Below are 12134 nucleotides of genomic sequence, written 5' to 3' on the forward strand. Positions count from 1 at the left end.
TAAGAGAAAACAAACAATAAAATAAATATAGAGACTTCAATAAACTGAAACAAACCCCAAATCCACTATAAAATATGACAGAAATCCATACAAGGCTACAAGCTGGAGCGAGTATACAAGGACTATACAAAACCTATATACAGAACAGATAGCATGACAAAAAGAATGGAATGTTTGAAATCTTTGCGCATTGAGAACCCACTGGAGTCGTTATCTCTCTCCAATGACCTGCAGTGCACATAGCTGTCAGGCTTGCTACTTCACTACAATGATAAATGGTTTTTCAAGTCCAAGTTATCATTAAAAAAGGAGGAAAAAAATCAAAATGAGCAGGATGTGCGAGGTGTTGGAGAAAGCAGATAGATAAACCCAGTATATTTACATTTCAATGCATCGAAGTGAAGCAAGATCCTAGCTGCTACTTAAACTTTCATTGTTCTACAAAAAAAAATAATAATAATAAAGGGAAAATAGAGCAAAAACGCTTCAGCTGATTAGAGCATTTTCCAGATTCTCCCGTCACCCCAATCTTCTTGCTTGGCAGCCAAATGTGATCAATGCTTGCTTCGTGGAAGCTGATGAGTGATGACTAGATAAACCAATCTAATACACATCTTCATATCTTCATTTATATTAATGAGTCTTTAAGCCATCCCAACTTTTCTTACACAACATTATAGCATTGCAATTCTATGACTATGAAAGAATAATTTGACTCAAAAAAATAAAAACTAGCTGGCTAGGACCTGACTTAATATTTTTCCAGACTTCTTGTAGGAAAAGCCTATCCAGGAAGGAAGCATCCTCCTCAAACATGTCTTCTGCTTCTCCACATTCATTTAGTCAACTACAAATAGTGATGAAGACTACAAACATTCCAGATTACCTGAGCATGTCTCCTGCATGCAGTTGTGGCCCACTTAATGCTGGTGAGATGCTGAAAGCATTGCCATCACCACAAAATGAAGGGTGCCCTAGAGGCATTGGTCGATCTGGAATTGGAGGAACTTCAATATCGCCTTCTAACATTTTCAGTGCATCCAAAATGGTAGGCCTTAAAGCTACCATTACATGAGAACACAAAATCCCAACCTGCACAAATCTCTCCATTATAGCCTTTGGATTTGAATTCACAGAATCCCCATTATTGATCAAGGACCGGTCCAAAGCCTCCTCTACTTTTCCTGCCTTCACCAATGACCAAGCCCAATCAGTTATCAAAAATGCACGTGGTGAGCCTGATGAAGACAAATCAAGAGCTTTTCTCCCACACATTATCTCCAAAACAACCACACCAAAACTGTAAACATCACTCTTCTCAGTCAGTTGCCCATAAAGAGCATATTCAGGGGCCAAGTATCCATGAGTTCCAGCCACTCTAGTAGTGAGGTGAGACTGACCTTCCCTACTCTGCTTCGCCAACCCAAAATCTGCCACTCTTGCTCTCATATCAGCATCAAGCAATATATTCGTAGCCTTTATATCTCTATGATATATTGCAGGCTTCACTCCATAGTGCAAATAAGCTAACCCCTTTGCCACATCCAAAATTATGTTCTTTCTGTGAGGCCAACTCAATGGTGTACTTCCCATTTTTGATGGGAACAAATGGTCATCAAGGTTTCCATTTGGCATATAATCGTAGACAAGATACCTTTGACTCCCTTTCTCATCATAATTTTCGTCATCATCGATCATACAACACCCTCTAAGAGGCACAAGATTCCTATGCTTCAAGTTGCTAATAATCTCAACCTCATTGCAAAACTCTTCATCTCCTTGAAACTCTGATTCTATAATTCTCTTAACAGCGACCACTGTCCAATCTGGTAAAACGCCTTTGTAAACAAAACCGAATCCCCCTCTCCCTATAAAATTCTTCTGTGAAAAATTATCCGTAGCCTTCTCAAGATCATGAAGTTTGAACCAAATCGACCCTGTATTAGGCCTCAATTTTGGCCTAGACCCTTGCTCCTCTAAATCATCAAAATTAGAATCAGAGCCACTATTATTCTTCTTTGTAAATCTTTTTGTATACCAAAAGTAGGACCCCAATAAACTAAACGTAACAAAAACAGCAACCCCAGCTCCAATCAAGCCAAAAACAAGGACTGAATGTCTTTCACTGGCTGAACTAGATTGTTCATTCAAAGTTAATGCAAAAGCACATTTCACAACCCCATTACTTTCAGGTCCAAGCTCATTAACAATTCCAGCAGCATAAAGAACAACAAAATGAAAACAATCAGTACTGTGAGTTTCATTACCATCAATAGAGACCAACCTAGCATGAACTTCGTTACCAGCACGAAGACAAGTATCACAAACAGTAAGATCATTGAGATCAGAACTGCAACCGTGGTCAAGTGCAGTCGATTCCCCCAGCTTGGCAACCCAATCTTGGGTTGTTTGTATGTTGGCACAAATGTTAGGTGTAATCACAAACTGCATAGGTTCAAAACAAAGGGAAACGAGATTACTAGGAAGAGAAAGAGAGTTAAGCTTTGACTGGAAATCTTGGAGGCAAGAAACAGAAGTGGGCAAATTTGGTAGATGAAAGAGAGATGTTTCTTTAAGATGTACGGCAAATCCAATACCCAAGACCGATAATAGAGATGTGCAACAGTTTTCTTTTGCAATTTCAGCTTTGGAGGTTGAGCTGGGGTGGAAGTTGTGGCAAACAGAGTTGTTCCACGGGATTCTTGTGACATAGTTGAGGTCCATTGGACATGTTGCAGATGCGTTGGTGGAAGCTGGAGATGAGGCAGCAACGGCAAAGGAAAGGGCAGATAGGAAAACAAGACAGACAAGCTCTGAGCTAATCTTCATTTTCTGTCTATGCATTTTTTTTGGTACAAGATCGATAGATTTTCTAGTCAGGGTTTTGGTTTTCCAGGAAGGGAAAGATAAGGGTGATGACACCAGGAAGCTGCAGATATTCAGGACTGATCTGTTGGTCAAACGCCCTCTATTTCACTCCTCTTTGGCTGCTGGATTTTGTTTCTACTTTCATCCTAGGCACGTGCCAACTCACACCAGCAGAGGAAAAGGGCTTTGATTGAGCGTTCATTACACGCCATTTAATGCATGGTGATAGAGAAGGATTCATAGTCGGCATTTACAAATTTGTCTAGGATTAATATCCTCAAATTTCATTTCCCTTCAAATTGTTGCAAAGGATATGATGTTCCAAGCTGAAGCCAGTAAGTCATGGAAGATTTTAGCAAGATTTTTTATTATATAAAACAGTAAACAAAAATATCTTTTAATAATATATAACAAGACAGTGACTGATACCAGCTTTCTACAAGTTTCAACACAATCAAAATGACATTTGGCCACATGATTAATTCGTTGAATTAAGTAAAAAAAAAAAAGGAAGTTTACTTGAACCTTATCTCACATTTGTACTTTGAATAATTTATTTACATTACGTAGGAGAAGAAAACAAGGAGGAGCCAAGAGAGGACAGTAAAATTTGAGAATAAAATTAATCTTAGGTTTTTTAAGACTGCAAAAAACTTGAAAATAAATTTGATAATTTAAAATATGATATAAAAAATGATATAATTTAAAATTTTAATAAAAATTAAATATAAATTTGATATAAATTAAAAAATATATATTTTATATTTAACATATTAATATAAATTATAACACAATAAATTTAATATATATTTAATATAAAATAAATATAATATAAATATATAAAAAAATAAATTATTTGAAAGGCAGCAATGGTTACTTTGGTTTCTTTCGTTTTTAATTTTATTATTAAATTTTTTAAGATATGATGGACATTTAGGTAATGTTTGATGTATAAATAATAGATAGAATAAGATAATAATTATCTTATATTATATTTAATTTGTATTTAAAATATATATAAAATTATAAAAAAAATTAATCATTCTCTTGATATAAGATAATTTAATAATTCAAAAATTAAAAAAATTATTTTTAATCCGTAAAATTGAATTTACATGTCATTGTTTTAGTAAAAATAATTTTGATTAATAAATAAATTATTTTATCTTAATTTTTACAAACATTAAATATAAAATAAATGATATTATTTAATCTAATTTTATTTATAATATTATTTTGTTATATTATAATCTTAAATATCAAAACATTCTTAAGCAAAAAAGCATATTGACTCTTCAACATTTATTTTTCATGATGACAATCATGGAGCGGAAAAGCAATACGTCACCTCTAAATATCTCATTTCGTCTAAGTTATTTGTATGTGGTTGAAAAATTGTTGATAACTGACTTTTTGCACCAAAAGACATTTGACTTTTAATCAGTGTCTATTTTGTTTAACTTATAAAAGGAAAAACACTTACATTTGAAAATATATATTTATTCAAAACTTGAATAATATTAACTAGCAAGAAAGACTAGATTATCATATGTTTTCGAAATTGACTAAATTATTATTTTAATAACAGATTTAATGCATATTCAAGAGTAGTAATTTTAAAATATTGTAAAAATAAAAAATGTTAAAACGTTTTATCCTCTAATATTTCACGTCTAAAATAAACTTGAATAATATTAACTAGCCGTTGGGATCCCTTGGCTGAAGGCTCTCACAGGTTGCTCTCTTTCAGTTCCTCTCTTAGGAGGGGAAACAACGAGCATTCATTTTAATGAGATCATTTATCCAGGATATGAAAAGGTCATTCCGAGCCAAGGCATGCCCAATACCGAGGGAAGCCAATCCAATCCGAATTCCACGAATTCCGATTTGATCCAATCTTTTAAAATCAATTTATTTTTTTAAATCAAATATTAAATCAGATCAAGTCGAATAATAACAAAAAAAATCGAAATCAAATTTTAAATAAATTTGACTTGATATATATATGCATAAACTATTTATTTAATTATATATATTTATATATTTATTTAATTTTATATTTATATTAAAAATAATATTTTATATTTTTAAAAAATAATATTTTATTAATTTCAAATCAAATCAAATCAGATATGATTTTATAAAATATCGGATTAAATCAGATTCAAATATAAAAAAAAATAAAAAAAACTATTAGATCGAATTTGGGTTTTATATATAGGGTCGGATTAGAGCGAGAAAAAAATTTATCTCAATCCGATCCGTTATCATCCCTACAACAATGGCAAAGAAGGAATGCGGGGTGACTTGAAAAACACATTTTCTTATCAACTTTCTCACAGAATTAACAGATCAACAACGCTCATAAGCGTGTAATATATTAGAAGATTTCTTGATTGATCATCAGACAATCCCCTCATGCATTGTAATCTTTTACAGGATGCAAAAGCCAAAATATTATTCTCTTAAATATGATACTTTTTATGTGATTGGTACAAGGAAGTTATTTTTGCCTCACATTTTGTGGAAGTAAAATGTGAAAATATGATAAAATTTTCATTTTATTCAGATAGCTAACTATCATCTATATGTTCCTGTATCACATTATCACTATAAAAATGAAAAGGATGCAAGTCTTCAATTCTTCATACATATGGAGATCACTATACCAAAAAGATGGGCTATGTAAACATATTAATTTTAGAAAAAGAAATAAACAAAACAAAAAACGTGTTCGGTGGCATACCATTGAAGAATGACAAGGGATCAAGGCATGCCCCAAAGTGACAGTTATATCTGTACGATTTCTGTTAAGTCAAGGACTGGAGTTCTTTATCGGAGGAGATTGCCGAGAAAGAAAAGGAACATCCACCACTGTCCCAATAATATTTTCTCCAACAATCACAGTATCTCCAACTGCAGCTGCTTGCCTCTTGATGTAGCCTAAAGCGAAATGGTCAGATTCCTTTCTTCCACTTGTATAGCTTGTCAGCTTTCCCACCTGCAGGAATTTAAAGAATAGCTTTGTGTTAATAGTTCTCAAGAATACCTAAAATATGAACCATAAATGAAGAAATTGCCTCTTACTTTCAATATATGCATGTATTTCAATCTTACAGATAACTTTAGAGAAAGAGACAGGCTAGAACCTTTTTCCCATTAACCGTAATTGGGCAACCAGGTTCTGCTGGTGCTGACAAATGAATTCCCCATAACCTCTGTTTAACTCCATCATATGTAATGAGTCTTGATATTGTCTCTTGTCCCTTATAACAGCCTAAGGAAAGTAGAGTTAGATAAAGCATCTTTGTAATTTTTTTAGCAGATATTCAATGGTAAGGATTAGCTACCCTTGTTCAAAGAAATTGAGTTCCAAAGACCAGCCTCCAGAACATTAAATTCATTAGTGAGCTCCTTTTCAGGAGCTGGTCTTCCTGCAAAATTAAGTTAAAGTTTCCTAAGAACTTGTTACAATTATTTGGGAAGAAAAAAAAAAAGCCCGATTAAATCACAGAGCCACTCAATAACAGTTTTCCTAGAAGAATATTTTAACATTAGTAACAAATGCTCAAAATGCTTCACTACGAGAGCACTTAGCAAACACTAGAATTTGATATTCTACATTGTGCAAATAAGTAAATCACGTAAGTCATGACAAGCCAACAAATCAAGAATCAACACCTTGTGTAATCCTTAGTTTTTCCCAGGCATTAGAACCCAATGGAATAGCACCCTCAGATAGAAGAGCTTTCCAGACTGATCCGGCTGATGCTAGTGAAATCAACAAAGAAAAACCTTCTTCAGAAATGATATTTCCCACCCCAACAGTTAGAGGCATACCATTCACCTGAAATTGGATAAATATCCTATTTTTTATTCTCTAAAATAAACACTAAATAAAATATATTTTGACTATTTTCCTATCACTATTTTGACATTAAAGAGTCTTACAAGTATAAAACTTACCTCATAATACAAAACACAAAGATGCAGAATAGTCCAAGATATACTAAAATTTACAACTTGATGTTGAAAGAATATAGAGATCTTACACTATAATGTCGATTTGTGCCATATGGTTGTCCAACAAGATCCATGAGATTCAAATTAGCCATCACCTGTTTGCCCATTACAACTAAAATCATTAAGATTATGAAATCAAAAAAATAAATAAACAAATAAAGAGCAATGCCATGGAAGAATAACAATTTATAGAGCATTCCTTACTTGGGCACTTTTCGGACCTGCTAGAGCAAACAAGCAAGTTTGCTTGGTGATGTCTTGAATCTCTACCTTATCAGCGAAGAATATATACCTGCAAAAGAAAAGCTAAGCACCGCAGAGCTAGCTGTCTACTTTTATTTTTCTATTTCTTGACAAAGCTATGCAAAAGGCAAAAAAGCAATGAATGAAAGGATCTCCAAGAGGCTGATGCACATACTTATTGAGCATTTCAGTTATGTTTCCACAGGTCTCTGGTGAAACCATCAATATAACTGCTTTTTTCTGTGAACAAAAACAACAGCCTAGTAGTCAAAGAAATCAACTAGAATCAATCAATTCCTAAAAAGGCAAACTAAAATTTATTAGAAATAGTAACTAAGACTACCATAATCCATGCATAAGCAATATCAATTGTCCTTGCTGTTGGCGTAACGAAAACTGTATCACATCCCTATGAATTTCAATTGAACAAAATACAATCAATTTGAACCAAATGAAGTAAAAAAAAAAAAAAAAAAGCAGAAAAAGAAGGTATATAAATATATATATATGTATACGTATAAATACTTCAACCCAAGAAACACACACCTGCCCTTCACTAAGACATTCAAAGTTTGCAGTGGTTTGGTTGTGAAGAAACTGAATCCGGTCATCTCCATTGACTTCAATAATTCAATCCATTATATACAAATTTCATTAGAGAAAGTAAACCTCAAATGAAGTGAAGTGGGAAACAAGCAGAGATACCAACCTCTTATCCTTCCAAAATGAGACAGGTCCATAACCTAAAATGCCATCAAATCAGAAAAACAAGGATATTGAAGACGTTGAATTTAAAGCAGAAACGATAAATAATGAGTTGGAAATTGAATTTAAACTAGAAACGCACCACCACCCCATTATCGAATGCATCCAAAGCTTCATCATCATTGTCAAATGTTTCTATTATTCCTTTCTCTGAAACCCTTGCTCCTTCAGCTGCAACTGTGTCCTGTAAAGAGTCGAATTAAAAATCCCACAATCATCACTTCTTCTAAGGGAAAGAAAAAGGGGGTGCGGGTAGGGAAGGAGGAGGATATACTAGGAAGTCGTGATCGATAGGGGGAGGGGAGAGTTCGAAAGGTAAAGCTGCGATGGTAGAGATTGATTTTCTCGATGAGAGCTTGTTCTTGTTACTCTTCTTGGTCGAAAACGTGGCGTCTCGGTAAAGGAGAGGAGCGGCTCTGGAATATTCCAGGCGAGCGGTGAAACGGCCGACCAAGTGAGCCACGCAAGGCGCCGCCGTCACCATTCCTTCCTTTTGTTGCAGCTGCTGTCGTCTTGGATGCGAAAAATGCGGAAATTCGAACTAAAAGACAGAGGAGATATCTTAACCTCTGCTTCTCAAAATAAAAAAATTTATTATTAGTAACTTTATAAAAGAAAAATAATAAAGAGTTCGAACATATGATAATCCAAATAATTCAATAAGTCACATAAAATTTTTATTCTTAATTTTTAAAATTCACACATATTATCAATTTTTATCTTTTTATGTCGATTCACCTTTGAATCAATAGATATATTATTAGAGTTGATTTTAGATGATACAAGTTTAAAATAATTTATACATATGATTTTTATTATAATAAGATAAGTAAAGAGATTTAATTTATATATTATTATTAGAATTAACCTTTGAAAATTACGAACTTAAATGAAATTACGTATATAATTATTTTTTAGATCGGATAAGTATAATAATAAGACTTTTGAGGATAGTTAAGAATTAAAAAAAAAAAAAAAAAACAAGTCTTTTACAAAATCAAATTCAGAAAGATATAGCTTTAGGTTTCAAATTTTTTAAGAAAATGATTGTTAATATTGTAAGATAATAGTTCATTATTGCCAAAGATTTTCCTGGCTAATGAATTCCCAAATCCAATACAAAAGATTGATTAATTTGGCGATAATGCATGCTTTCCGTGAGTAAGCTTTCTTTAGTTCCACTAATCAAGCAGATCGCACCTTTGTTTAGCTTGTTGTGAATCTGGTCTTCTCTTTCAAACTAATGTCATTATTATGCAATCCCTTCCTTTCTCTCTCTAATGCATTTATACCGGTCGTCTTACGCAGGATATAGCCTACTGAAGACATGGAAGGTTTCACGGACAAAGGTCGATGAAAATGGTTCCTAGGTGGAAAGTTTCACGTGGACCTACACCAGTGTTCAACCTGAGGAATCGCATCGACTTGCAATTATATTCTCATTCTAACAAAATTTCTCCCTTTCATGTATCAAGAGAAATAGATTTGTGGCTTGTCATTTGATCGAATTGTCATGTTTGTAAATATTTCTCAGCAAAATGTTAAAATTTTTTATATGCTGATGTTTTTAAATATTGGAAAGCTGCAACCAAATGGGGTGGTGGCGCAGTTGGCTAGCGCGTAGGTCTCATAGCTTCTGAGTAATCCTGAGGTCGAGAGTTCGAGCCTCTCTCACCCCAACGGTTATTTTTGTTTTCGCTCTTAAATGCTCCTCCAGATCATGGGTTGAAAGACCCAACATAATCCAACTTTGAATATCCGCCCAACCGCAAAACATTTGCTTCCGGTGGTAGTAAAAGGAAATCAAAAAATTGATTGGCAGTGGCACAAACAAATATAGACAGGCCCTATCCCATATCGTGCTTCTTGTGACTCCCTGCCCTGGTGGTACATTTAACAGACGTTTGAGCTTAATTTGTGTATTCACCGTCATGAAACCTTATCTCTTTAAAGCAAATCCCCGACCAAACTCTACGGTTTGGGTGCTTTCATTCTGATGAAAACAACAAGATTTTGGAACTGCGTCGCTGTTCTAGAATCTAGATCCTCTTGTGAATCTCATCTTAAACTTGGGTCTATACTATTGTCGTTCTTGTTCTGTTTATTCGGCAAATTGGTGCAACAAGACACCAACAAATCTTGTTTTTTCCCCGTACTGACTCTTAAAATATTGTACTTGGAGATATGTAGAGACTGATTAAAGAAAAGTTACTACTACATTACAAATCGAAGGACAGCAGTAGTGCTCCACATAATATTACAAACGTTGATACAATTCACATTACTCGAGTAAACACTTCATTATTATTATTATTATTTTATTGAAACACTGACTGCCTGGTGCAGCCTTCTTGAAAGCCACGATCATTACTGCTACCGAAATAGTACCGCTGCATCGTCCTTTAACTAATATACATAATTAAGCCTGGTACAAGTTCATTGGAGGGACGATTGTTGTGCCAGTTTCCATCATCCGCCTGAAATGTTGATTGAGTTCCGGGGTTACATTAAGGCTGGCTTGCAGAATTGAGGGAATTGTATTCAAAACGGAATTTTTACCAGCTAATTCTCCAGTGACAGGTCTGCAAACAAATTGCAGGAATGATGTATATATCAAGAATAAAAGTGATTTATTAATTTAAATTGTTAGAAAAAGATTAGGAGGAAGAAAATAATTGCTCACCGTGTAGATGTTACAATTGAGACCAACTCAATTCCTTCTGCATCGGCTGATATGGTAACCATGAAAAGTTTTGGCACGACGAATATTTGGCCATTCTCAACTTTGGTGTTCAATACAAGCTTGCCTTGCAGACCTACAATCTGTACTTTACCACTTCCTTTTGCAACGTAGTAAACTTGTGCATCAGATGCATATGCTGGTGCCCTAGTGGCACTGGTTTCAAGTACTAAGTGAGTGACATTAAGGCCGACTTGTTCAAGAAAAGGAAATTTATTTCCTGTCAGGGTAGTAGATTTGCCACCATTCTTGACTTGAACATCAGGAGATGCACCATCGATGTTCTGGGTCCAAATGTTTACTACGTCGTAAGGCTTCGGGATGCCTTCTGCTTCTTCTTGACCAAGCTTGATGATCAAAACACCCTTTTGGCTATCGGCAAGTTTTTGTGCTTTTTCTACATTGACATGGTAAGTTCTAGCAATAAATTCAGGAGAGAAAGCTGCCAAGTGACCCTGAGGTCCTGTTAATAAGAAGTAGGTAATTTCACCAGAAACATAGGCCTCAGTAGCATCACCCAAGAATACTATAACCACATCAGAATTTCCATAATTATACCACCACGAGACTGATGCAGAGGGAACTGGTATAATGTCTCCTTTCTTAAGACCTATGAAAGCTGTCTTATCTATTGTGTTGGCTGGTAATGTCAATCCAACTGCACAGTTACCTAAGAAAAATTAAGATCATTAGAGTTTATGTGAGACCTCCTATTGAAATATTATTCAATAATATACGTTTGAGAGTTACTTATATGTGATAAACATTTGTTCACATTTTACGTGCTTGTAATAATGAAACGAAATTAATCATGAAAATCGAAATATAAAGAAAGCAAACAAGCTTTAATAACTGATTCAGGCATAAATCACAGTTTGTGGCCCAAAACTAAAACCCAAGACTCACCCTCAAGAACATAACCGACTTTGGAGCAATCCGCATAATGGGGAAAAGCGAAGCCCCGAGGCCTCAAAACAAGCTTACCAGCTGCAACTTTGGCCTCACCGAGCGCTGGAGAGTCGGCAACTGCCCAATTGTAGTATCCACCGCTTTCTGTCTCAGCGAACGTTCGGGGAAACTTGGGAGATAAGTCCATATTCATTTCTTAACTTCCACTTCCTTAATTCTGCAAATTCAGAATACTTTTATGTATAGCAAATACAAAGAACAGATAGAAATGTATGCATGCCCTTTTCAATCTGGTTAGAAATCTCTGGCGGAGTTCAACTTGTATATATAGAGAAGTTAGTTGCAAAATGTCGGCAGCTTTCTTCAACGCGTGAAAGAACTTCGTACAGTGATTGTTAACAAAATGAACTTTGCCGACGTCCTAACAGCTTTAACTTAAAAAATCCGTTGAATTTTCAAGGATTTGATTGATGGAAGAGTTTGAAACTTGGATTCGAGAAGAACACGCTAACCATATCCAAAGTAATTAATGCATTGAGAAAGCAGGAACATTTTGCATAATTTTAAGCTGTTAGGTATAAAACCT

General features: G+C 34.5%; 3 protein-coding genes across 5 annotated transcripts; all 3 read right to left on the bottom strand.

Annotated features, from left to right (window-relative positions):
* Positions 1–40: 40 nt before the first annotated feature.
* On the bottom strand, positions 41–3210 carry LOC111282319 (putative receptor-like protein kinase At1g11050). Of its 2 annotated transcripts, XM_022870353.2 has the most exons (2): positions 887–3210; positions 41–228 (listed from the first exon to the last, which is right to left on the bottom strand). In XM_022870353.2, the coding sequence occupies exons 1-2, from the start codon at positions 2842–2844 to the stop codon at positions 123–125; spliced, it is 2064 nt and encodes a 687-aa protein (XP_022726088.2). In that variant the 5' UTR covers positions 2845–3210; the 3' UTR covers positions 41–122. The 2 variants fall into 2 exon arrangements, with proteins under 2 accessions (XP_022726088.2, XP_089617315.1); XM_089761189.1 differs by lacking the exon at positions 41–228 and having other exon boundaries at positions 750–2974.
* Positions 3211–5411: 2201 nt separating this feature from the next.
* Positions 5412–9393, bottom strand: LOC111282321 (Glycine cleavage T-protein family). 2 transcript variants are annotated; one of them, XM_022870356.2, is made up of 13 exons: positions 9100–9393; positions 8174–8468; positions 7982–8083; positions 7844–7877; positions 7681–7754; positions 7478–7543; positions 7310–7374; positions 7096–7183; positions 6921–6986; positions 6550–6715; positions 6219–6302; positions 6018–6145; positions 5412–5869 (listed from the first exon to the last, which is right to left on the bottom strand). In XM_022870356.2, exons 2-13 carry the CDS (start codon positions 8381–8383, stop codon positions 5684–5686), a joined length of 1269 nt encoding a protein of 422 aa, XP_022726091.2. In that variant the 5' UTR covers positions 8384–8468; positions 9100–9393; the 3' UTR covers positions 5412–5683. The 2 variants fall into 2 exon arrangements, with proteins under 2 accessions (XP_022726091.2, XP_089617317.1); XM_089761191.1 differs by lacking the exon at positions 9100–9393 and having other exon boundaries at positions 5732–5869; positions 5956–6145.
* Positions 9394–10096: 703 nt separating this feature from the next.
* LOC111283145 (cocosin 1-like) lies at positions 10097–12134 on the bottom strand. Its single transcript, XM_022871571.2, has 3 exons — positions 11546–12134; positions 10583–11309; positions 10097–10481 (listed from the first exon to the last, which is right to left on the bottom strand). The coding sequence occupies exons 1-3, from the start codon at positions 11739–11741 to the stop codon at positions 10319–10321; spliced, it is 1086 nt and encodes a 361-aa protein (XP_022727306.1). The 5' UTR covers positions 11742–12134; the 3' UTR covers positions 10097–10318.

This window comes from Durio zibethinus, chromosome 5, assembly GCF_047325235.1.
Source record: "Durio zibethinus cultivar Kanyao isolate XHJ-2024 chromosome 5, ASM4732523v1, whole genome shotgun sequence".
NCBI lineage: Eukaryota > Viridiplantae > Streptophyta > Magnoliopsida > Malvales > Malvaceae > Durio > Durio zibethinus.